Source organism: Rousettus aegyptiacus, unplaced genomic scaffold (genome assembly GCF_014176215.1).
Source record: "Rousettus aegyptiacus isolate mRouAeg1 unplaced genomic scaffold, mRouAeg1.p scaffold_m13_p_6, whole genome shotgun sequence".
NCBI lineage: Eukaryota > Metazoa > Chordata > Mammalia > Chiroptera > Pteropodidae > Rousettus > Rousettus aegyptiacus.
This window is the reverse complement of record NW_023416309.1, coordinates 91,357,402-91,384,639: the sequence shown is the minus strand read 5'-3', so window position 1 is coordinate 91,384,639 and position 27,238 is coordinate 91,357,402. Positions and strand designations below refer to the sequence as shown.

The 27,238-nt window shown below is 44.8% G+C and overlaps 1 protein-coding gene across 4 annotated transcripts in view; it reads left to right on the top strand.

Moving 5' to 3' along the window:
* HLF (HLF transcription factor, PAR bZIP family member) overlaps positions 1–22,414 on the top strand; it is a 63,966-nt gene extending 41,552 nt beyond the window's left edge. For 2 of the 4 annotated variants that reach the window (XM_016154779.2, XM_036223397.1), the window contains exons 3-4: positions 875–1,095; positions 5,925–8,819. In XM_016154779.2, coding sequence (XP_016010265.1) covers positions 875–1,095; positions 5,925–6,143 — 440 coding nt within the window. In that variant the 3' untranslated portion in view covers positions 6,144–8,819. Of the gene's footprint in view, positions 1–874; positions 1,096–5,924; positions 8,820–11,021; positions 14,329–15,460; positions 15,621–17,524 lie in introns of those variants that run through there. The other 2 variants (XR_004951485.1, XM_016154783.2) reach the window with 2 other exon arrangements.
* Positions 22,415–27,238: the final 4,824 nt, after the last annotated feature.

Genomic DNA, 27,238 nt, shown 5'->3' with positions numbered 1-27,238 from the left:
CAGTCTTGACGCGCGTGTGGGTTATCACGGCAGCCTGGGAGCCGACCGCCCACGTCCAGTCTCGTCCCCTTCAGTCTGTGCCTCACACCGCCCGGGTCTCCTTCCCAGACTTCAGCTCTGCGTGTCGCTTCGGCGCTCAGCAACCGTCACTGACGCCCAGGGTCTGTTATCGCATCCCCGCTACCCACCTTCCCCACCACGCCTCTTGCACGTACGCCTCTCTCCCCTCCATCTTGTGCTCTGATTCAGTGCTGCAGCTGCCCAGACTACTCGCGGCTCCTCAAAAAAAATGCAGTCCTCTGTCTTGTATTTGTGCCCGGATTACCTTTTGTGGTTAGTTACCGTTTGTCTCAAGATGCGGCTACACCAAGTGTCATCTGTGGGAAATGTTCCCCAACCTCATCTGAGCTATGTGTACTGTTCCCCCACACTCTAGAAGGATGTGAGGTTTACTTCTATCTCAGCACCTTCACTCTATCCTCACTGGCTAGTTACTGCTCTGATTCCCTGACTTGCCTGGAAAACATCTTAAAGGTTAAAATCATGTATTCTTACCCATTGCACCTTGCAGAGTGCCTGGCACGTAGTGGGTGCTCCATGAATGTGTTATAGAAAAGAACGAACGCAGATAGTTTTTAGCTTAGTTTGTGAAAACATGTGTGTGGGTCTTTGTTATGTCTGATCAGACACGAGTAAAGTCATACTCAGTCTGCTGTGTTCTCAGGAACATGGTGAGGATGGATAAGATTAACAGTGCTGGGGGCAGATAGAAAGTAACCTGAAGACTCTTGCCACTCATCCCGGAGCATCGTCAAGTAGTGTCTACTGGGTCTCCCTAGGGTGTGCGTGAATTAAAACTCCTATGTTGTTCCAGGTCAGCTGTTGCCAGCAAACCGCAATACACCGAGTCCCATTGATCCTGACACCATCCAGGTCCCGGTGGGTTATGAGCCAGACCCGGCAGATCTTGCCCTCTCCAGCATCCCTGGTCAGGAAATGTTTGACCCTCGCAAACGCAAGTTCTCTGAGGAAGAACTGAAACCGCAACCCATGATTAAGAAAGCTCGCAAAGTCTTCATCCCTGATGATCTGAAGGTAAATTGGAACTGGTAATCAGGCTTTGGGAAGATAGAGAGTGGGAAGATCAAGAGGCAAATTAAAAGGGTGGCCCCAGGAAGATCACACAGACGAGTGAAGCAAGACTCGTGATCCCTGATCCTGTTTCTTGGAGTGTGCCTCTAGGCAAGTTGCTTCCTCTATGGGTGTCTTCTGAAACAAGAAGCAATAAAATGTTAGAGTGATTTGCAGCCTATGAAGGAGGCAAACACTCTACTATCTGTAAGGATACCCAGGACAGTCTAATAAAATCAAACCAAAATCTTTCAGGGTTGGAAAGAGAGAGAAGATTACCTGAGAAGGGCATCTCAACCTCAGAGCCTTCCAAGGGTTCCCTTTCTCTGGGGGTTTTATTGATAGTTAATTGCTGCCTTTTCCCCGAAGGCCTCAGGGATTAACAGCTGGAGACAGGACCTCTCTCTACATTGTCACCCTTGGACGACCACAGTGGGATTTTGTTAAGGAAGCTGGTGGGTTCCCTGACACTATTTATGTGCAATGTTCACTCCGTAGCTCAAGTAATGGTCACTCGAATGTCTCAGCAAAAGGTTAATTCCAGGTTGTTGTTTTTTCTCTTGTGTTGAAAGGATACATTCTTTATAAAGGAACATAGATTTCCCTTAGGAAGTCAGGTACAACTTTAAACTATTTTGACACATTTAATGGTACTTTGGAAAGGGAATTCTTTCCTAAATGATGTCCACTAATAACAGATGAGAACCACTTTTGATTAGTGGTTGTTTAGAATTTTCTGTGTTTATGCTTCTTTCCAATCATATGGACAATGGAGATTTGATTAAATACATTCAAGGCACTAGAACCAGGCATGATTAGCCTCTTTCTAATTTCCGACCCACATTTGTTAAACCTAAATATGGTTTAAATAGAAAGTCATCCCTAGGCTGGGAAAACGGGTCTTTGGGTCATTGTCTTGGAGCTGATTTAGACCAAGTTACCTCAGCTTTTCACATCTAGAAAGAGCAAACGTACCTGGCAGATTTAAATCACTGCTGTCATCCACATACCTGTGATTATCTTAAGTGATGCAGAATTGTCAAATGTCAGGGCTGAAAGGGACCTCAGAGATTCATTAGACCATTTTGCAGTGGAAGAAACAGAGAAGCAGAAAGATGAAAGAAGGTGAGCACTGCTAGGTACACTGGCCTCGTCCCCAAGTCTTATAGCTTCCAGCAAGGTCATTGCACCATGTTGGCCCTTCCAAAAGGCTATGACAGGAGCTCATGGGTGACAAACCGGTAGCTGTCACCCTGAGAATCAAAAGAGGAAAAGAAAGTGCGGAATAAACCACCAGAAAATCTAAACTAGTCAGGGTGTTGATGTTTAGCCTAAGACAGGGCATGCAGGGGACGCCATGGGGTTGAGTCCGGGCAATTAGGTATCAGCTTTCAGCGGGCCATTTTCCTGATCTTGTTGTGTTCTTAGCCATCCAGTTCTGTGTGGATTTGAGAACTCGTCTCTGTACTAAACTGAGGAGCACATACAGCATGGATTTCCTTTGGAATGGAGCGTAGTTTGAAAGGATGCTGCTGAGTAATAGATATAACTTCCAGCCAGACCTTCACAGGGTCTCCAAATTTATAAGTTCAAAGCAAAGAGCAAGCTTACTTAATAACTCAGGTAACCTTGGCAACAAAGAGGCCACCTGAAAAATGTCTGTGCTGGAATTATGCCTGTTACTACTATCGTGGCCAGGCCTGACCTTCTCACACGGCAGGTCGGGAATAGGCAGGAACATTCTCCTGCCATCTGTCCTTGGATTTCTTCAGTTGTGGGTGAAGCCTCAGGCCACAGGCCATGAACTCATGTGAAGCAAGAGGCAAAGCTGTAACATATTTCTCCTTGCAGAAGGACTGAGCTGGGGCGGGTGGCAGAGGTATTTGTGGCCCCCGGCATTGGACGGGCAAACCAACTGAGTGTAACGGCCCCCACTGATAAATGGGCTTCTCCACAGCTACCTGAACTTCCTCCCTTGAGCCATTTGTTTGAGTTAGCATGTATCCCCTGAGAAAATTAAGGGATGGCATACTGGGATTCCAAGCTGAGAATCAGTTTAATTACTTTGATGTCTTAATACTTTTCAACGTCCGTTCAGTCACTTGATAAATATTTTTTAAATGCGGCCATGTTCCAAGCCCTGTATCAAGGGCTGGGGATCCCAAGGTGAGCCAGTACCGACATTGTTCCTACCTTCCAGGAGCTTCCAGTCTGATGAGAAAAAGGGATATTGACCTGTCAGGAGAGGGCTGCTGTGGGGAGGAGGCATCAAACATGAGGCCCTCGGAAAGGTGATGGGACTGGACTGAGGGGACCCTTGCTGGGCAGGGGGTAGCTGGGCAGCCAGATGGCATCTGCACCTGGGAGTCCGAGAAGAGGACAGGGATGTAGTGCCAAATTTATGAGCCCCGCTCAGTATCCTGCTTTCCCCTCCCCCAGCCATTCTGTGACAACGAAGGACGGCAAGCTGGTTTTCCTCGGCCAGGACGGTCCTTCCCTCATTCCTGCTTTCTGTGTCTTCTGCTCCATTCCTGTTCCCAGCGCCTCCCCGCCCCCTACCTCAGGTGGTCCCCATCCCACACCTTTCCTAACTAACCTGCGTGTGCAGACAGGTAAGGCTAGGAAATGAAAACACCTGAGAAGTGAGACGAGCAGAGAGACAGAAAAGTGGTTGTTACCCTGAGGTCAGCAGCTGGTGACTCCCTGGTCCTTACGACCTGGTTGCCAACCACCAAGGCCATGGCCTGTGGCGGTATGTCCCCATCAGTCTCCTGCCATGCACACAGCTTCTGCAGTTTTCCAGGGACTTGTTCTCATCTACCTCTCCACCTCCCCAGCTCCCGTTCCCCTCAGCGCAGGTTCTAATACCCCCGAAGTCAGCCCCTCTTCCGAATGATCTTGAAACCACACTGCCAGGAACGTTGACAAGTATGTAGAATTGCTGGCACTACCAAGGGCGTGGGATTGGAGCTACATCAAAGTAACACAACTTCCATCAGAACTGAGGCTTCCTTCACTGTTGTTAATAACCCTTCGGACCCATTCACCCCTGTGAAATCTTTCATTCCCCTAGCGTCTCCCGGCTGCTCTCGTCCAGCTCCCTGGCCTCTTTCCCCTTCCTGTGGCTCCCTTTCGGAAGCACAAACAACAAACCCCACCAACCGCCATTGCACACCTGTCCGAAGAATTCCAGTACCCACTATTATGAAGATTTTTTTTCCCCCACTTTGTTATATATTATTGTGAAATGTACAGGAAGCTGAAAGCGCTTTATAAATAACAGTCCCAGCTCGTGAGCCGCAGACTCGCTTTCTTTCTGTCTTTGTGCAGGGCACCTGTCTGCCAAAGGTTACGGGCAGATATGGGGGTGGACCACTAACCTGGGACCTGGCTTGCAGCTTTGACCCCAACCCATATGACCTCCTCCAGTGCTAACTGCACCCTTGGAATCCTAGGGGAGGACTGAACTGGCCTCACCCACTTATTCTGGGCGGCATGTAACCGCAGGTATTTGGCTTGCTAGGATTAAGGGATTTGCTGTTGCAAGTTGTTAAATAAAAAAAAAAATTAAAAAAAAAAGGAGGGTTGGCAAAATGCACCAGGTGGCACCATAAATCAATTAGGAAGACATGGAAGAAGGTTTGCATTTCTTAGTCTTCCTAGGAAGGTTCTCCTTTCTTTTGTCAGGGGGAGCAGTAGCGGGGTGGGGATGGGAGAGAAAGGATTGCTTTCTTGTTAACTATAGTTAAACAAACATGACTCAGGCTAATTAAGGCCTAGAGAACAGTTAAACAGGAAATTACAGTAAGTGGTTTAAATGCTGCCATCAATATGAGTGTATTGATCAGTGGCAGGTAGAAGTCTATTTTTTTATTTCTGTTTTTAATTACCAAAGTGTACATGCCCATTATGTAACATTCTAATAGTTAAGAAGGATATAAAATAAAAGGTGAAAGGTCCTACTTCTCTCCTTGGCCTCCCTCCTCCAATTCCCCTTGTAAAGGCCCACTAATACTTAGCTTGACATAAATTCTCCTGGGCCTCTTTCTATGAATACATGATATTATGATTTTTTTTAACCAAAGGGGGGGGGGGTGAGGCCGAACATATTTATCTGCAGATCACTATTGTTTCTGCCCATGTAGCGGTATATCATGGACATCTTTCTGGTTCAGCTGGGTCATTAACAGCTGCAGAGTATTCTCCATCATAATGCAGTTTAAATCTCCTGTTGATAATTATCGTTTCCTCTTTGTTGCAATGCTCGTGTCTGTGGGCACATACATGAAGATGGTTATAGGATGAGATCCTAGAAGTGGAGTTGCTAGATCAATGGTATGTGCATTTAAATAGTTGATAGATGTTACCAGGTTTCCTTCTAACAATATGGTATTAACTTACACCAAAAAGCATATGAGTGCCCATGGAAGAGGAGGGTTCATAAAATAAAATGTTCAACAAAAAGAGTAGAGAAATTTGAAATGTGATTTAGGGCGTGCAGTGAGCTGCTTGCTTTCCTTCGGCCTCCGTTGGATCTCTCCTCGTGGGACACATACCCTGCTGGGCAAAGAGCCTAGGAGCGTGTTGTGGCAGGCCGGTCCCTGCCCCAAGAAGGAAGTCATGGCCCACGGACCCTCCTCGCAGACGTGCGGAGGCTGTCAAGGGAGGAGACGCACGTTAAGCCAACCGGGCTGGTGCCTCGGCACAACCTGCAGGCCTGCCGGCGCCCTGGCTGACCCTGCGCTCTGCTGAAATCTAATATCTTGTTTCTTTTTCCTTCTGTAACTAATGAGCAGGATGACAAGTACTGGGCAAGGCGCAGAAAGAACAACATGGCAGCGAAGCGCTCGCGCGACGCCCGGCGCCTGAAGGAGAACCAGATCGCCATCCGGGCGTCGTTCCTGGAGAAGGAGAACTCGGCCCTCCGCCAGGAGGTGGCCGATCTGCGGAAGGAGCTGGGCAAGTGCAAGAACATACTCGCCAAGTACGAGGCCAGGCACGGGCCCCTGTAGGACGATGGCATTTGGGGCGGGGGCGGGGTGGGGGGGGAGGCTGGCCTTTGCCTAGATGGACACTTTGTTTCCTGTCTGACCGCACCACACCCGAACCAACCTTCCTGACATCAGCACTTTACCAGAGGCATCAGCACAGCCGCCCCGCGCGTCGGCGTGTGTGCGCGCGCACGCCTGTGCTTGTGCTCCCGTGTGTGGTTCGCGGTGTGCGCGCGCGCGTCCTTTTCTTTGCACTTGCTATTTCCAGATAGCCCTCTCACCCTCTTTTAGTTCCGAAAAAGAAAGGTGCCATGTTTTTACTGGACTGTGGAGCCCTCTCGTGGGTTTTCCTGCCCCTCCCACCTCCCCCGCTCCTGCCCTTTCGATGTTGCTGCGTGTTCGCTCTTACCCACTCTTCCAGGACCCTCTGCTTGGAGTCACTGACAAGGGCCCTGGTAAAACAGTAGATCTCAGTTTTCAAGACGACAAGCTTTTGTTTCTGTTTAACCTGTAAGTTACCGTGCTAATAAGGTGCACAAAATTACTTAGCACTACACCGCAGCTCTATCCAGTTATAGGTTGCTTTCCTCATATTTTCAGTTGGGATGATGATCGTCTTCAAATTTAAAGTGCTGTTTAGATTTATTAGATCCCGTATTTACTTACTGCTATTGACTAAGTTTCCTTTTAATTCTACCAACCCCAGATAAGTAAGATTACTATTATAGAACACAGAGTGTGTTTTTGCACTGTCTGTACCTAAAGCAATAATCCTATTGTACGCTAGAGCATGCTGCTTGAGTATTACTAGTGGACGTAGGATATTTACCCTACCTAAGAATTTCATCCTTTAAAAAAAAAAAAATTACAGTAATGCATTCGAGCATGCCAGAACATCCCCAGGACAGGGAAGCGGAGGGAAATGCCAGGTCTAAGAAGGAGGGGTTAATTTATCAGTATACAGCCAAAAAAAAAAAAAAAATGCGTCTTGGAATAGCTTTTGACATTGATACATTTGGTTTGTTCTCTCCCCTCTCCTCCTATAACCCACTCCCAATTTTTCTAGTTAACTTTTTCCATATCCCTCTTGATATTCAAGGCAATTCAATTACTTAAGATTCAGTTTTCCCCATTTTTTGTAATATATATATTTTTGTGAATTATACCTTGCTGTTTTTAAAAATCAGTTGATTAAGTTAATGAGTTGATGTTTTGTAAGACCTTTTTTCCTAGTGGTGTCATTTTTGAATGCTTCATAAATTAATAATTCTGGAGCTCGTGTTTCTTATTCTCTGTTTGCTTTTGAACGGATGTGCTTTTATAAAGTGGACTTCTGAAAATGAATGTAAAAGACACTGGTGTATCTCAGAAGGGGATGGCATTGTCACAGACTGCGGTTAATCCAATCAATTTAAATGTTTACTATTGACCAAAAGGAGAGATTATTAAATTGTTTAATGTTTATACAGAGTACTTATAGGAAGTTCTTTTTTGTACAGTATTTTTCAGATATAAATACTGACAATGTATTTTGGAAGACATATATTATATATAGCAAAGAGAAAAGGAAAATTATTCCATGTTTTAAAATTATATAGCAAAGATATATATTCATCAACGTTGTACAGAGAAGAAGTGCTTGGGGCGTTTGAAGTCTTTAATATTTTAAGCCTATCACTGATACATCAGCATGTTTTCTACTTTAAAAGTTTTATGACAGTTTCAAGGCTTGCTGTGATGAATCCCACTCTAAAATAAATAAGAAGCTTTCTTGTTTCTTATTAGGTCTCAGAAAGAAGTCAGTTAACGTCACCCAAAAGCACAAAATGGATGTTAGTCAAATATTTATTGGATGATACAGTGTTTTTCAGGAAAAGCATCTGCCACAAAAATGTTCACTTCAAAATTATGAGTTCCTGGAATGGAATATCATCGCAAACACCCCAAACAATTCTGTTCTTCTCCGTGGGCACGTGCATCTTAGGCAGTATACAGTCAATATTGGTGCTATGTATATGGTTTATAATTTGATGGATGTTTTGACTTTAAAGATTGTTCTCCTGTTTCACTAAGTTGTGTGATGTCAAAAGATTCTGCTGTTATCGCAAAGAAACATTTTGTGCCAGATTAAAATACCTTTTCATCAATGGGATTTTCTAGTTTCCTGCTTCCAAAGTTATCTAATTCTTTAATGACCTGGTGGTCTCTTTGTCAATCCATCAGCAGTTCTTCTCTCATAGTTTTATAGTCTTGGGAAAGCTGATTAGTAAGCTATTCCTACTAGGTATCCATTTTGTCCTAAACTACAGATTACAGTGGGAGATGGAAGAGTATCGAAATTGAAATACATTGTTAAGGTAAACAACTAATAAACAAACAGAACCTTTGACAATCTCAAGCAGAACTGAATTCAGTAAGAGACACTAGTGGACACAGAATTGGTCTTTTTGTCAGTAAAGAGGCTAATTGCAGCAGAATCATTAAACGGCAGTGTTCACTAAAGCAGAGACAAATGATAGATGGAAGTGGAGAAGTGTTGACGGGATTGTACCCTGGACCATCCAAATTCATTGAAGTATAAAATGATAGCTGAAAAAACTGTATCTGAGCACCGGTCTTTCTTGGAGTTGAGTTGTTTGTATCAAATGAGCATCACAAATGTTTTCAGAAGAAATAAAAAGATCGTAATAAAACTTACTCTTTTGTGTGCCAGGAGAGGTTTCAGGAACCTACCTCGTCTTAAAAATTTTTTAATTGGAGTCTTACAGGTGCTTTATATGTAGGTCATCGTCCCCACACACACATGGGCCCTCACTCCTGGACTCGCAGCCTTTTGTCCAGGGCAGTTAACCGGTAAATAGGGTCGTTGTGCTAAGTGGCATGGGAGGCCACGGCCTGATTTGGAATGACTTGGATCAACCAGGGTCAAATGAGTTCTGCAGGCCGCAGCTATTATGAGAGTCCTGTTGTCATTTGTCACCTCTTCCTCACATATACATGTTTCAGAGATTAATTACTGGGCCATTAAAAATGAATCCAAATCATACCAACATCATTTGGACATGATTCGGAATGAGTGGCCCAGGACTTCATCCAGGTCACATCATCATTTCTTTTTACTAGACTTTCAGAGAAAGGCAAAAATCAGTCAGCCTATGCCCTTCCACTCATGCTACCTTGCAGAGGTAGGTAGGGAATGGGAGGGCTTTAGGTGATCACTTCCTTCTCCTGAGAAAGTTGCCACTTTTTGACCATTGAAACACCACTTCGGGCAAGATTGCGATAGGCCTTGCATCTGCAAGTAGGACAGGCATGTGCAAAACCGTCCCTTAAAGCAAAAGGACACTTTGAAGAGTGCAGATGGGATTCAGGCATTGGGTGGGTAGGAAGCTGTAGTGGATAACCCGAAGCTTCCTTTCAACTCACTGGTTTTATACAGGAGCTCAAAATAATTCTAAGTGTTTGTTTAAAAGGTCTCGGGTCTGTTTTTGGAAGAGTCAGGAATTTTAAGTGGATTTCTGACTCCCTTCCTCCCCTTTGCCCACCCCCCTCCACACTGTCCCAGGGTAAAACAACAGACATTCCACAAAATGCAAAGTTATACCTTGCTTTTTCCAGTAGTTTATCTAAATTTCCCCTAATGTTCCTTTTAGGAAGACTCGAACTTTATCAGAGTTAATCCCGACCAATCCCAAGGCAGGCGTGCACGGCCTGCCTGCCTGCCTGTGTGGGCGTGGAAGCCTGGATGTGCCCCGGTGTCCGCAAGGGGCAGGTGACAGCACCGCGTGTTCTGCCCTCGGTGGCACCTTCTTCTCACAGTCGCCAGCTCCCTGCCTAGGAGCCCCCACTGGGGAAGCCAGGGTCTCCTCCAGGTTTTCTCCTCAATTAAGTGTCATTTAAAAAGTGAGCAAAGCATTAGCCTAGATCTTGATTGATTAGACTTGGCAACTAAAGTCAGTACATTTTGCAGAAGACCAAATGTATGTAGGGATGTGTGTGTTTGTGTGTGTGTGTGTGTGTGTGTGTGTGTGTGTGTGTGTGTGTGTGTAGACATGAAATCTTTAATTTTGGAGCACCTTACCAAACATAACGATCTATCATTACCCTTTTGGCAACACCACAGAGACTTCATCTGTTAAACAGGCACAAGTTCTTGTGAGGTCAGTTTGTGTACCATGATATTGGTGGTGGTTATGCTATTGAATGCAAACTTTTACCTGTTGTTATCCTTAATGTTTAATAAACTTTGATTTTTTTCCCTTTTTTTTCCCATGTATTTTTGTTGACAGTCTGCTAGAAATTAGATTCTGTTCCCAATTCTATCACCAAGAGACCATTTATAGAGATTAGTTGCCTAGATGATAAAATAACACTATGTGGTGATAAATAAACATTTATCAAATATTTATCTGCCAGACATTGTGCTAAAGACATGGAACATTTTATCTAACCCAATTTCAATCCTATGAGGTAGGGACAATTGTTATCCCATTTTACAAAAGAGAAAATAGAAGGTTTGGGAAGTTAAGTAGCTTACCTAACATCACACAGGTAGAAGTGACAAGTGAATTCTGATCCATTGAATAGACATCATTTAGAGTGGTTTCCAAATACCAATCCAAAGACTATTTTCTGACTGGATTTATAAGAATCATCAAGGAACATATTATGGGACAACAGATCCAGTGATCAGTAGATCTGGGATAAGGGCCTGGAAATCTGAATTGTTTAAAGGCTCCCAGCTAACTCTGTGCGGGGCCAAGTATTTGGAGCCGTGGGTTTATAGACTCTTAGCATGAGTTCATGACCCTTGGGAGGTCCACATAGAAGCTTCAAAACTTCCATAATAACCTGAAACGTATGCAATTTTTGTGTATAACCATATTTATTTTTTTGTAGAGGCGATCCATAGCTTCCCCCAGCCCCCAAAAGAATCTGTGATGCAAGATGGAATTAAAAATCCCCGATTTATAAGAAGGCTGATGTAATACGGTGGTCCCCAGCCCAGGCAGGCCAGGAGAGTCACCTGGGGAGTTCGAAACGCTGGCATTGCATGGGCCACAGACCTCGCCAAGGAACTCAGCATCTCTGGCACAAGAGAAGGGGGCTCTGTGGTGTGGATCTCAATGATTCAAATCTGTCACTCAGCAGGTATGTGACCTTGAGCAGCTACTAATCATTTTTAAACCTAAATCTCAAATGGAAGTGTCATCTCTACCTCTGAGGGTTGTGGGGAGAACTAATGACATAACAAATGCATGGGCTCTGGCCCCTTATAAATCCTGCCATGGGAGCCCAGGAAGGAGAATGTGTGCCTGGAGCACTTTTTCCAGTTCAATATTTCAGACCTTTTGTTCCTTCGAAGAGGACAGAAAACAATTCTGCTCAGTAGGAGCAAGTGGCTGGTGGTGTGGGAAGGAGCAGTGCTCTGACATGAATGTGGTTTCACACTGTGACGGCCCTAATAGAGCATAGCTTTGTGCACAGCTCAGTGAGCATCCGCCCACTTGATGGCACCTTCCAGTTTAGACTGAGCGGTTACACGTTAAGATTCGGCTCTGTTTTCATCATCACCTCCCCTCTCTGAAGAATACGTACGATGACTTTAAGACCCTCTTTTGGGCAACGGATTTTATATTTGGCATCTTCAGATCTCCGAGAGGAAATGCATGCCTGGACTCTAAGGTGGCAGGAACCGATGTGAAGACAATCTGTGTAGACACACAGTCACTCAGAAGCCATCACATGCTGCCTATGTGGGATGGCTCGTCCATGTATGTTTAAAACATAACAAATGGGCCCAATCATTAAGTCCCTCTCTTCAAAGCATGCGAATTCAATTTCCCCTTTGAAAACCATCGGGTTAGAAGTTGCTTTGAGCATCTTTAGCCAGGAACTGAGTGAATTATTGAAATTATTGAAATTTTGCCTTTGTGGTCAGTGGACGGCTTCTTGGTAATAACTCAAAAGGATCTTTTAGAGGAGAAAGGCCTGAGTGAAGAAGGTAGTGTGCTTCCTCTGCCGCTCCAGGCTTTGAGTCAGTGAGGACTCAGGTCCAAAGCTCCCTCTCTGACTTCTTTTCATCCTGCAAAGCCTGGCACAATGCCTGGAAATAATAGGAAAAGCTAATACTGAATCCTAAACCCTGTATCTGCTACATCTCATTTAATTCTCAACACTATGAAATAGATACTATTATTATTCCTGTTTTGCAGATGAAGAAAAAGGCTCATGGAAATGAAGAAAGCACAATTTAAACCCAGGCACAAAGCCTTGTTCTGGAGTTTGTGCGTTAAACCACTCCACTCCATGGCTTCCTATATAAATTAGGTGCTCAGCAAAAGCAAAAGGCAATTACTGTGGCTAAGAGGGTGAGCCTGGCACGGGCAAACCTGGACTTGAATCCCAGCTCTATTATTCACTGTCCAGGTGGCCATAGAAAAGTCACCAAATTACCCTGAGTTTTATCTGTAAAATGGGCATAGTAATACTCTCCTTATAGGGTTGTTATTAGGATCAAGTGAGAACATGCATGTAAAACACTTAGATGAATGCCCAGGGTATAATAGGCATTCAACAAATATTTGCTTTTCATAATAATAATAGTAATTATTAATAAATATTGCTTGATTTGATTTCACTAGTGATGTGTTACAATAGAGTCAGACCATGTGTTGTATATTTCAGTGAATGCATTTTTATTATACAAATACTTGCTTCAAGAGTAACTGCTGCGTTTTGGCAACATATCTGTTTAATGAATGAGTAACCAGAGGGGAGAGTATGACCCACTTCATGAGCCAAATGTGTTTCTGAGGTCGATTTTGTAAACATAAAATTCATGAAGCATTACCAATTTTGAGCCAACCATGTTGCCTCTGATGCTGGAATATTGGAGACCTTTAAGAATGTACTGGATGGTACTGAAAAGCTGACACTTGCAGCGCAAGAGAAGCCCATGTTCACAGAGATGAGACGTTCTGGGTCTTCCTAAAGCTTCTGCCTTCAGGCCTGCCTCGGTCTCCCCAATGGCATATCTGCTCCCACTAACCACCTGTAGACCCAGCCCAAGCCCACGCCATCGATGACAAGGGTAAGAAGTGTGTCAGCAGCTTTCCAAACCCATTCCTTTTCCTTCTGGACAGGATGTTTGTTTTATTAACATGGCTCCAAGCTCTCCTAGCTGCACCTCCACTCCCCAAATAGATTGCAGCCCCTAAGCCACTTCTATCGGGAAATTCTGAAGCCACTGCTGAAAATGAGTCCCAGGATGTAAAGAACCCAAGCTGTGGCCTTTGGCATGAACCTACGGTCCCCAGTTTTCCTGGGGAGTAGCTATGATGCACTCCCAGCATGGGTCACAAGGTCCAGCCTCGAGTCAGGATTCTTCTCCAGGAATCAAGGCTGTCCATTCTCTTGGCAGCCTCCTGGGACTTGAGAAGGGGGTGAAACGTAGGGAAGAAACATGAGCTTCTCACAGGCGGAGCACGCCCTCCGGGGAGGACAATGGTTCCCGTCCACGTGACACAGCTGAACGTTCCCTCATCTGTTTCCCATTCGGGCCCTTTCAGCAACCCTGTGAGGTGCTCAGGGTAGAATACATAAGGAAACTGAGGCAAGCCTTGTCCAAGTTCAGAGAGGAAGGGGGCAAGGGGCTGTGCCGCAGAGTGTGTCTCGACAACCCTATATTCCCTGAGGGGTGTGTGCTGACCCCAGCCCGTCCTCCGTGTCTCCTCAAAGCCCTGCAAACACACCCCAACTTCCTCAGCTATACCTACGGAGTTCTGAATAAATGTGCAACAATAAATACCTCTGACAGGGTGCTGACTCCCCAGCCTGCACCCTGGTGCTTTTCCACCCACCGCCTCAGAGGTCAAAGATTAGGCTTTGTGGCTGAGAAGCCAGGGCGTGATTGATTTCATTGAAGATAGAACTGCCTCTCCTAAAATGAACCTTCCCCACCTATAATCTTATTCTCCTCTTTCTAACTTTTCTGTTCACAGCTTTGAAGGCTGGAAAATGAATGTCCCTTGACAAGGCTTCTGTGACAGCCCGGAGACGCCCCTCCCTGTCTCAATCGCATCCCACCTCCTACCTGAGCAGCATTGCAGAAACCCCTTCGCCCTTCTTTCACTGGCCCCCAAGCCCCCTGCTGCCTCCCCAAAACTACAGAGGGAAGCACACACACACAAAGCTTCATGAAAAGGTACCCTTAAAAGACCAAAGTGACTTTCTTTCTTTTGAATGATGATGAATCTGAAAAGTAGAGGAAAAATAATTTGAAAGAGAAGGAGATAGGGGTGGGTTAGCAGAAAGGAGATGAGATTTCTCCTTGGTCTCACAGTTCTCAGTGGGAAGCTTGGATATGAGCTATCTGTGAACTGAGATGGTCATATTTCTCTCTCTCTCTCTCTCTCTCTTCTTTCTTTTCTCAGGGGTGCAGTGATGGTGGAGGGGGAATGTGAACCAGTGGATGGAGATGAGAGGTGGGAATGTCTAGAGGGAAAGTAGAGATGGAGATTCAAGGTCCCCAGGCAGGTGGATGGAATAGGAAGAGCCCAGACTTCCTGACAGCCTGGCTGTGACCTTGTAAAATACCACAGTTGACTCTCTTGATCCCCATTCACCAAAGTGCCTGTCTGAGCAGGAAGCCCAGTTCCCATTCTCAGAAATCCACCCCAAGGCACTTTTAGGATCACACAATAGGTTTGAGTCAGAGGCTACCTAGAAGATATTTCATCTGGTAAATCATTTGATTTTTCAGATGAGAACATTGTGGTCTAGAGAAGGAAAGTGATTTGCTGAATGTCCCACACAGCTAACTACTGTTCCAGCAATCCCGCCCGCACCCCTGGGCTGTGCTCCGTTTCATAGAGCACCCTATCTCCTCTTTTGCTATTTCCCGTGTGGACCCGGAGTACAAAGATGCTCTGATTCTTTTGCAAATGCAGAAATGAAGGCTAGAAGAACCTCATCCCCTCAATCCACTGCCTTCTAGGGCTAAGTATAGTCTTCAAAAATTCAAGGATCCAAATTTGAGACAAGTCGAAATGTCACTTTTCCCATTAAATCTTCTACAGTCCCCTGGCTGGAAGCAGTCACTCCCTCCTTCTAACCTCACCCCACTTCCGACACAAGCTCTCTATCTGTCCCTCTCCGTGATGGCCCACTTCCTACAATGTGGTTTAGACACATGTGTTTACAACATAGCCCCTCCTCAAGGATGTCAGCATCTTTGAGGCACATAACGGATGGCAACTGGAGCTATTCCTAACTACGCAATTCAATGTGGTCTTTACTCTTTAATGTGTTTTCGTATTTTCGTATTCTTTTTGCAGAGACTAAAACACAAAGAAAGGACCTAATCTTGGAATACATTCAATGCAGCCTGCCGCCCCACATGTATCCTTTCCCTGAGCAATGACGCTCACCTCCTCCAGGAAGCATCCGTGGTCATGTGCACACCAAGGGCTGGGTGGCAGAATGGATTGGCCTTGGGTAGGTAATGGGGGGGGGGGTACACTGTCTAAAGGTCTTTAAAAATGGTGATATCAATGTTGTATCAATGGTAATTTCTGTTATTCAGTCATTTCCCTTATTTTTGCACAAGAAAAAAATATGATAGAAATACGATGAATTTTCTGCTGAAAGTGTTTTAATAGACACTTTCAACTGTGAAGACTTTGGCAAGCTGCTACAACAGATCCTGAAGGGAAACAGACATGGTCAGTATTGCAATTTCTGGAATTTATTGAGAAATGGGGTATTTTATAGCTCTCTGCCGAAGTTGCCCTCGTGTAGATATTAAAATTCCTGCTTGTAAGCCTGTTGATTTGTGTCAAAGAAAAATTTCAAAATTAAAATTAAGAAAAAAATTATTTGATCACTTATGAATGAAGGTAGCTTGACAAATTCAGCTATATTGTCTACTAAACATAAATATGAAAAAAAACAATTTGAACAGTCATTGACTGATTTACAGAAGTTAAGGCACAAACATAGAATCTATAATATTGTTCATTATTTCAACAGGCCAATGTGAAAGTGTGCATTTTTTAAAAGAAAATGCATTAATATAATTAAAAAGTATTAATCTACTACTTTTTCCCTTTATTTTTGTTACAAATATGGTTATGTATATGATGTTCAATAGAAGAAAAATTTCATAGTATTTTAGGCGTTATCTGTTTCAGTTTACAATTGTTACGGAAAATAGTTGTGTTATACAGAGGAAAGGAAGTTAAAAGTTATCCACTCTGAGTCCACCCCTGGGTGCCCTCTGCCCAGGGTGAACACCACTTCCTCTCAGTCCTTGGATGAGACCTTTGACTCACTCCTTCCCCACAGCACTTTTGAAAGGAAGTTTTAATGAGGCTGTGTCTCCAGCAAATTAAGGTTTATCAGTTGTGCCTTCTTTATTAAATTGTAACCACCTTGGTTCTGGGTCCTTGTCCATTTCTTCAAGTGTGGAAGGAGAGATATAATTTCCTCTCCTGGAATCCCCTATAATACATCAAAGGGTTTTTTTCACCTCGGCACTATGGCATATGGGGCCAGATAATTCTTTGCTGTGAAGGCCTGCCCTGTGCATTATCAGATGCTTAGCAGCATCCCCGGCCTCTACCCACTGGATGCCGGTAGCAATCCAACCCCCAAGTTGTGATGACCAAAATTGTCTCCAAAAACAGCCCAGGCGAGAACCACTATATTAGACTGAAATTCAGCAGCTTATATTAAAATGGACGTGGAAGAGGCCTTCTTCAAAGTCGTCGAACTTAAACAAGGCCCCCTACCATCACTGAACCTCTGTTGTCTGCCTCCATAAAGTTGGGATAAGAACGTCTACTTTAATTCGATGTGAAGCTAATAGGTAGAAAAGTGACTCGTATGCTCTAAATCTACTTGTAGATGTGTAAGGTCATTATAATAGAGAGGTAAAAATTTTCACACTGCAATTCAGTTGTGGGAAAAAAGTGTAGCTCTTAAAAGTCTCTATAATCGATTTCATCTTTGATTCTCCAGGAAACTTAATTGGCCAATTAAAAGTAATTTCTTATTTCCCAACGTAAAACAGCCTCTTTCATTCATCTTGATTTCTTTTGGGTTAAGAATTCAATCAATGCAAAATACAAATGTCCCGAGTGGTTCCCCTCAAGATTCTCTCTCTACCTTCTCTTTCTGCAGCTCATGTCTGGGTGGGGGAGACACATGCAAGTCCTGAGATAGTGGGGGTCATCTCGGTTCTGCGTGCTGACGTTTCGGTCTGGTTCCTGGGTATCTGCCTGGGAAGGACATCCCACCTCGTCCTTTGGGGTTTGTGTGTGGTCCCCAACTTGGCCTTTAGACGTGAGTCCCCACTCCCTGTACACCTTATCTGCCACCCAGGCCTTCATTTCTTTCAGCCCCTGTATCTCCAGGGGCCCAGGAACTCTCATATGTGTTCACTGCATCGAGCCGGAGTCTGCCGACTCTCTGCCAATCGGACTCCAGCCCCCTCACCTGGACGCCTTCCTCAGTCCTGGTCCCCCGCCCCGGAGCTGTGGCGGATGGCCAAGCAAGCGCTGCCTAAAACGTTGCATTTCCCAGGGGTTAGTTTCCTATTTTCCTATCTGGGTGTTTCTAACCCCCCCCCCCCCATTAAACATCTTTCCTCCCCTCCCCACTTCCCAACAAACCTCGGTTTGACCTTGATTTGGGGAACAGAAACACCCACATCTCACACCCCTTGTCCTGCCTTCTCTCTCTGCTGGGCCCTCTTCTGAGACCTGTAAGTGCTTTTCCTGCTGGGTGAATTGGGTCCCCTTATGATCATATCGTCCTTCTTCCCTATTCGATGGCTTTCTTCTTCTTCTCAGTGACAATATGGCCAAAAAGCTGCTGAGAAAGAAACGGATTTATCAACGGGAGAAAATGCGGTGAGATGTATTTCAAAAATATTAGTAATTATGGTGCGGGCTCAGGGCCAGGTGATCCTCTGAAAATGAAAAGCATGCCCTCAACTGTCTTCGTAGTTCAGCCAACTGTCCGCCCACACAGAGACAAACCCCTGGCCTTGAAAAGCAAACCTACCCTGACAGAGAATGTCTCTCAGCCCTTTTAAAGCAACTGCGCTTCTAAGTTTTCCTGCCTTCTCTTCTTTCCCTTCTTGTTTTCCCACTGTCTTCCTTCTCTCTGGACCTGTTTTCTTGTGTGGTTTGCTCCGAGGACAGGGGGCGGGGGGTGGCCCCCTGGAAAGAGGCCCCTGGGTAAATAGAAGGCTCCCCGCTTGCTTTGCTGACTTGCCTGGGGAAGCCGGGCCGACACAGCTGCTCTGGCAAACAGTGTCTCCAAGGGGGCCGCCAAGCATGTGGAGCCTCCACGCAGAGGCCTGGGACAGCCCGGGACAGATCTCCTCATGGAAAAACCATTCCAGTGGGTTTCTTCAGAACCGCCTGAAAGGGCCAAGGCAGCCTCTAGCGTTATTCACCAGCCTGGGGCACCTCAGGAAGCAATTTCCAGTGGCTCCATCGACAGCTCCCTTTGAAAATTCATATCCTACAACCTGTTCAGGGCCCACTATGCATTCTTAATGGTGCCCCCCAAAACAACTTATACTACACGCACATGCACACATGCTTGTACACACACACACACACACACACACACACACACACACATCTCTCTTTGGACTCTGTTTAGAAGCCTGAATTAATATAATAGAACTTCCTCTGTCACATGGACTAAAATAACTCTGGCATCCCCTCCTGGGTAGATTTTAATTAGGAAAGACACAGCATTTAAATTATGCTTATTACTTTCAGTTGCTTGTATAGGCTGTGGATTTAGGAAAAGGCAATGGGAGTCATGTGTGCTGGATTTTTTAATAGAGTGGCTCTGGAAGGGGGAAAAAATGCCAAGGCATTTTAAATATTTTTCTCCCCTTCTAGGCAAACTGGCTAGGAAAGAAGGGATAGGTGCCATCATCATCATCATCATCATCATCATCATCATCACCATCATCATCATCACCACCACCACCATCCTAACATTTCTGGAGTGCCTACTCCATGCCACAACCCTAGCTAATAAGCACTTTATATGCATTACCTTATTTAGTGAAAAGAACTAGAATTTGACCAATAGACCTCATCGGGGACCATGCACTCCTAGGGGAGACCAGGGACAGACCATTAGCATAATGGATTCCTCTTCGGAGCTGCCTTGCATCTATGCTAGTACCTAGCTGTTAACAAACAGTACGTGTGTGATGAATCGATACTTAAGTAAATGAATGACAATGTAGTGGATATGCTCAGAATGAATCAGACAGAAAAATTACATGTGGGAATAGAGTCTGTCACCCATTGGGCTGAGTCCTGGGCACAGACTTTGCCTTTGGCTACACCAGACAGGTTGCATCTTGTGCCATTCCCAAGCTTTTCAGTGGGATTTAAAATTGGGAAGAATGGAGAGAATTTCTCTCCCCTGCTTCTCTCCCCCAAGTCTTTGTGGGGATCTCAGAAGGGATACACTTCCAGGCCACAGTTATGATTTTAGGCAAGTTACTTAACTCATCTGACTTTCAGTTTCTTGAACTGTAAACTGGCTATAATAGTAATGTCTACCTCAGGGAATTTTCTAAGGATCATCCAAGATCAGACATATAGCTGGGGATTTGGGGCTTAAATATGTTAAACGACTTTATAATCATTCATTTAGCCATTCGGTAAGTACGTGATTATCTCTTACAGGTCATACCCTGTTCTAGGTGCTGGTAGTACACAGAGAATGTGACAGACAAGGCTCATTAGTGGGGCAGTGGAGACAGACAGTAAAATAAACAAAATAATTTCAGATTTTAAGAAACACCATAAGAGAGTAAAATAAAGCAGAGCGAAAAAGCTGCGATGGGGGTCAGGTTGGGAAACTTTAGAACAGATCCTCAGGGAAGACCTCTCACGCACAGAGAAAGTGCCCTTTAAGCTGAGATCTGACTCAGAAGAGGGAGAAGCCATGTCAAGATGAGTGAAGAGCAATTCAGTCAACACGAACAGCACGTGCAAAGGCCCTGAGGCAGAACTGCCGTTACTGTGGTTTGGGAGGGGACAGACAGAGAGAAGGTCAGTGAGTGAGGAGGTGAGGGGTCCAGAGGTAGGCAGACGCCAGACCACGGAAAGTGTTACAGGACTTAGTGAGGAGTTTGGATTTTATTCAAAGTTTGGTGAAAATATATGGGAAGTTTTAGTAGAGAAGTGGCACGTTCTGATTCACATTTTTTAAAAGCGCCCTCTGGCTGCCATATAGAGAATGAATCACAGTGAGGCACGTGTGAAAGTTGAGTGGAACGGTCAAGGGCAGAGGTGATGAGAGTCGGGGCTAAGGGTACCGACGTGGCGGAAAGGCTTGGATCCAGCCGGCAGGTAAAGCAACGGGGATGAGAACCAGGGCCTCCTGCATCATCTGCTCCTCTGGCCCACCATGTGCCGATATGTATGTATGTTCCTGCTCTTTAAAAAAAAAAATAGATTTCCCATTTAACAGTGTTTCTTGCAGAGCTAGAACTTCAGTGTCTCTGAGGTTCACTCTCCTGGGGTGCTGGGCATGAAAGGGGACCAAGAGAGCCCTGTAAGGGCAGGAAAGGGGGCTGGTGGGATCCTGGGGTTCCTGCAGGGCTTCCTGCCCAGAAGGAGGAGTTCTGAGGAACACTCAGTAGGGTTACATCCAGGAAGGAGGAAGCCCATTTCCACGTAAGATCAACAAGCTTGATCAGTACAAGGAGAGAGAGAGATCCAGGGAGGGGGTTATTGGGAGGGGCAGGGACAGGGTCAGTGGGAGCCTGCGGCCTTCAGAATTCCGTGACGGGAACATGCCCCCCAGTTTGCACACCTGAAGGGATGCCCCTAAAAGCCCCCTCTCTCTTTTCGGCAGTTCACGTCCCCTCTGGAGGCGAGGAGGGAAAGTGGCCAGCACTCCCAGACGCCCCGTGTTCCTCCAATGCCCTGTGTCTGTCTACATCGTTACACCTCAGACATCGGATCGAAATCTTTTGTGTGTGGGTTTGTCTCCCCCGTGGGAGAGTGGTCTCCTTGGAAACCGTCTTATTTACTTTTTCATCCTTGGACCATATCAGAGGACCTGACACACAGTAGACAGTCAGCAAAAATAGGCCGAACAGTTAGATGTATAACATTTCTAGAAGCACAGAGCCAAAGAATTGCTCTAAAGTGGATTATAAGAATTTATTCATCATCAAGTCTAGGGATTCTTAACCTTTGCTGCTTACAGACCCTTTTGAAAATATAATGATAGTCACAGACACTTTTCCCAGAAAAATCCACATATAAAATATTATTTTTAATAAGTAATTTCGTTCTTATGGTTTTTGTTTGTTTGTTTTGTATAGATGGGAAAATCGAGGACCAGAAAACAGAAGTGACTTATCCAAAGCTGCTAAACTTGTCTGTGACAATCACACTTGAAACTCTGAAGTCTTGATTCTCCCATCCTGTGTTCCTTCTACCAGGCCTAGGTAGAGCTGGCTAAAATGTGGATTCTGTCACAAACATCACATAGAGGGTACAAAGATTCCAATCAGAACCATACCAAGAACTGCCCTTGGAAAGAATTCTTAGAAAACAGGGGACTGCAGAGATAAAACACTACTACTCTGGGCTGCAGTGATCAAACAGCCGAGAGGGTATTTAAGTTCTAATGAGTGGCGACTCAACTGTCATGAGAGCTAGGTGATAATACCAAATGTGTGCTCAGAAATCCAAACCTATTTGTAATCCCTAATTAGCTCATTTTTAACCTCCTGAGCACAAACGCCTTGCAGCAAAGCACTGGCTTTGCATATAGATTTATTTAGGACAAAGTCCCAAGGGGATAGAAGGATGTGGATGCTCCTGGGGGCCTGCCCCACCCCTGGGTGGCTAAAGCCGAAGGAAACACAGATTTCTGCCAGGTCAATCCAACTCTGTCAGAGAGAGAGAGAGAGAGAAGGGAGAAGAGCGAAGAGAGGAGGCAGGGATGGAATGAATATGTGTTGGGAGAAATGAAGAAGGAAGAAGGAGAAAGGAGCCGAGCGTGCGGTGTGAGAAGAGAAGGTTTTAGAACACAGTTCCCTATCGATACTATGGGTCTCTACAGCCTAAACACGCTTGCTCAATCCATTATGTCAAAAAGTCCTCTAGCACTGCTTGTAATAGCTGAGAAGACCTGGAGGAAAAAAGTAACATTCCCTGTAACCATCCTGACTGTTGTCTTCTTTCAAGAGCCATAAGGCTGACTCCTCAGGAAAACAGAACAAAACAAAACACAGTCAAAAAAAGAAAGAAAGAAAGAAAGAAAGAAAGAAAGAGAGAGAGAGAGAGAGAGAGAGAGAGAGAGAGAGAGAGAGAAAGAGAAAGAAGAAAGAGAGCCGAGAGAAAGAAAGAAAGAAAGAAAGGAAGGAAGGAAGGAAGGAAGGAAGGAAGGAAAGGAAAGGAAAGGAAAGGAAAGGAAAGAAAGGAAGAAAGGAGAAGAAAGAAAGAAAGAAAGAAAGAAAGAAAGAAAGAAAGAAAGAAAGAAAGAAAGAAAGAAAGAAAGAAAGAAAGAAAGAAAGAAAGAAAGAAAGAAGAAAGAAAGAAAGAAAGAAGAAAGAAAGAAAGAAAGAGCAAGCAAGCAAGCTCACTTCCCTCTGAGGCTTGTCATTAAACACCAGACATCCAGGAGGAAGAAGACTCTAAACCAAAGCAGATGTGTGGACAAAGTTCTCAAGCCACCTCTCCTCCCAGACTCCTCACACCATAAGTCCCTGTGCCTTTCAGTCTGATGGGAGCTGCATCTCCATCCCATGAGTCCCTGGCTTTACAGCCGCCATGCTGCTGATGGGTGAGGAGGATCCAGACGCTGTCACATTCTCATATGGACAGACTCCCTCCCTTCTCCAGCCCTCCAGGCACCTGGCAAATTCTTATCTAGTTTCATTTGCTCAAAAGTTACCTCTTCCTTGTTGCTTTTATTCCTAGACACACTCTTCCTCTGTGCTTGAAGATGAGGACGCTCACATTTATACATCTATTGTGTATTCACCATGTGCTACATACAGTTGGTCTCTTCGGTCTCAGAACTAGGAACAGCTGGGTTTCTTCTTCAGAACTCCTCTGCATTTTTCCTGGCACTCCGAATCATTTAACTAACCATATTTCCTTTCTTTATTGCTTTGGATGCTAAGAAGCTCAAAGCCAAATGTGTGACCCATCACTAGCAATTATACACTCCCACGATGTAATCATCCAAAATTCTAACCTCACCTCTTGTGTTTTTCCTCATTTTTCCCTTTCCCTGTTTTTCTTTTAAAAAGAAAGTCACTGGGCTAATTTCTGTTGTGAGTAAATGCAAATCCTATCTGAAATGAGACATGATACAAATAAAAAGCAAAAGGTATTCTATAAACATCTCTGTAATTTTCATGATACTCCTGGAACTTTTAAGGCAAGTGGAGCTCAGAGAGTTTTCAAAGCTTACTCAAGATCATGCAGCACCGAGAGCCAGGAGTCAAGACCATGCCCTTCTGACTTCAAAGCGCATGCTCTCGGCAGTCAGAATTGCTTATACTTAGCAAGCGATTACTTTCTACCTGGTTTTACTCTGAGTGCCTCGTCTCATCTATCCTCACAACAATCCTATGAAGCAGCTATTATTATTACAACCGTTTTGCAGACAAACGAAAAGTGGGGTTCAGAAAGATCCAGTGTAATTGGCCCACGCAGCCTAAACTTGCTTTCAAGTTTCTCTAACTTATAATAGAGATAAGCACACACACACACACACACACACACACACACACACACACACACACACAGATTCCTAATTAAATGTTTGACTTCTTTTGAAGGCCCAACTGCCTGGTTATATCACAAAGGCTTATCAACTGACAAATCCTGTTGGAGAAATGGATGTCTGGCTAGGAGTAGGTATTTCTGAGTTTCACAGTTCTTCAGGGAGCAGATGGATCAAAACCACAAAGTCTGTGTGCAGTACGTGATTTAAATGCCAGCCTGAGCACTGACAGAGAGAAGGATAATTACCTAGCGCCCAAAGGGTGGAAAGAAAAGCCTTTGGAAGGGCAGCACTGCTCACAGGCGCCACCTGGCAGTAGAGGTGGGGAAGTGCTCTGAGAAAGAGACGGAAAAGTCCCAATCTATGGGGCCTCGTGTATGTTGAGCGCTTACTGTACATCTCTTTCTTTCATACCAATCCTGCAAGAGAGAGACCATTATATTTATCTCATAAATCAGAAACTCGAAACTCAGAGTGTTAAATAACTTTCCAAGAGATTTGACCACAGTCTATTAGCCTCCTTCAGCCTTAGTGTCCACTGTACCAGGCACTCTTAAAAGTGGCATTCCTTGGCAGCTCCTGCCTTCTCCGAACCCTCACCGCTGGAGTCATGAATGTGTCACACTCAATATTGAGCTATTCCTGAGACAGGCAGATGTCAGCTGGGAATACTAACAGGGTTGTTGTCCTCTGTGCTGGCCCAGCTCACAGCAGGGGACGTCCGCCCTGGAGACGGGTGTCTGAGGCTGCAGCTCTGAATCTCAGTCAGCTCACCTGGGCCTTCTTATCCCATGGTACTCTCACCAGCCCCCTCTCCTAGGGAGTGGGGAAGGTCGGATTCTCTCTGTGTGTCCACTATTGAGTAGGTGCTGTCATGTAAATTAAAAACAAAAAACCATCTCTGAACCTCACCAGGTCCCTCTGAGTGAAATTTGAACTCTGCTGTCAAAACGTTCCCGCCCCACACCTAGAGCCATCTATGAGCGGGGCAGGCTGCCCATACTGGAACCAGCCTCTGCAGCTGAGCTGGCTTTTCCCAGACCAGGCTCTTCCTGACCCTTCTTCATCAGGGAGAAGATTGCTAAGGTTTCAAATTAATTCTCACACAATTGCTACTGTCCTTTGAGAAATGTGCAGAGAGATGAAAAGGGGGATAGCAATTTGAGAGACCAATTTTCAAAAAGGGGCGATGATGAATCTTTGATATTTCGCTGAGTGGAACATTCTTTAGAAGCTAATGATGTCTAAACAATAAAGAAATAGTGAATATTTAAAGTTGGGACAATTCACTATGAATAATCATGTAAAATGAACCAACTTTCCTCTTTAGAAAAAGTTGTCTTGCTGGTAGATGTTTGTAGTGCTTGAAACAGTTGGGTAATGAAGATCCCAAAACTGGTTCACGGAGTAAAGGTCCCCTTGGAGGACACCCAGTTCAGCACCGAAAAGCTGGTCTGTGCTCTGACTGAGCCAGGAATGCTGTCTGTGGCTTAAATGAAACTTAAAAAAAAAGAAAAAAAAAAGCTAGGATTCAAAATTATTTGACATCTTAGAACAACAACAAAAGATGAAGGAAGTAGAAATTAATGAATGAGAATGAAGTCTTAAACCTGCTTAAACACAATCAAATACAGGAAGGAGTAGCCAACAGCTTGTGACAAAAGACTCAGGGTTTTTCGATGACCCCCTGCCAAGCACGAGTGAGTGATGCAGTGGATACAGATGCTCAGGAAGCACTGTGACCCGAGGCTCCACTTTGCACAGTGGCAGAGTGAAGACTTCTGAAAATCCACTCGTCGGTAAAAGCAACGAGAACGCTGACAAAACCAATCAGAACCAACATTTTCAGAACTCTGAAAATCACCCAAAGTCTTGCAGCAAATGGGGAAACATTTATTCAGGAAAAATGGCTGAACCTCATCAAAATGGTGCGCTTTGTGGCATTTAAACTTGTCCTATTCCCATCTGCCTCCCATGTATTTATATAAATATATATGATACAAAACATATAATGTGCATATATAAAGCTAAGTTGTATAAAAAACAAGTGCAAATAATAACATCTTAGCAATGTGTTGGACACCACTCAATACGTATTAGCTTATCAATAACCCTTTTCCTTTGTTCCCTTCCTCTATTAGTTCTGCCTCCATATAGAACCAGTTGCTAGAGCCTTTTAATTCTTCTTTCCTGGCAAAAACTGCGGCCTCCTAGATCCATGCTAGGACTCCCATTCATAAGGCTGGGTCGGACTGGGTTGTCTCTTGGAAGTAAGAGGCAAATGCAAATTATAACCAAGGACAAGAATCAAGATTAATGACAAAGACTGGGCTCAGACCCTGAACCTAGAGTAAGGCCGTGAGCAGAATGAGAAGAGAAACAGGAGAAGTGGTACAAGGAGGAAGGAGCGAAGTGCATAGGACGCAGCTGTGACCCAGCAGGGGCACTTGCCGGCGGCTGGCGTAAGGGTACTGGGCCATCCTTCTGCCTCGTTTTCTCCACCCTCGCAGTCATTCACCCATTCACGTGACCGTTTGGACCACTGAGTAGCTTTCAAATTGTATATGTAGATGTTCTTCCAACATATGATTTGGTTTTTAAAAACTAGCCGATTCGCCATTTTGGGGGCTAGAAGGTGAGAAAGAAGCCTAATGGGCAGAAATTTAGGTTCCAAACTCCTGTTTCAGCCAAAACAAGAGCCTCATTTTTATTTCTCGTAACTCTTGGTGTTTCTCTTAAAATTTAGTTTTATGAGGAGGCTTCGCTTTGACAAAGTTTGGCATCACGCCAGTCTATTGCAGCACTGCAGGGGCATCGCCGACTTTGCCACTCTCCTTTCCAGCACCCACTCAAATAATTCGTGCCTTCTCCATTACGTTACCTCCTCCCTGCTGCCGAGTATCTGTTGACCCTTCATCATCCTTTGACCAAAGGTCGAGTCCTTGGCTGAGCCTCCGGGGCCCTCTTCAATCAGAATGAAAGGACCAGGATGACGCCTTATGCTGGTTAGCATCCTTAGCGCATGGTGAGCACTCCATAAGTAAATACCAACTCACTATATTTGGTTGTTCTTTAAGGGAACCTGTGCATCCTCCTGGCTCCTGAACACGACCGAGACATTCCTCTTCATAGCATACTTCCTTGTACATAACTAAGCTTCCACTTGGGAAAGGACTGGTGATACTTAGGAAGCGCCTTCAACTTCCATCTTCTTGAAAAAAAGACCTACTTCCAGTCTGCCTGCAAATATAACCGTTGGGATGACCTCGTTGAATCCCTTGAGTACTTCATCATTACACCTGGCTCTTGGTGCC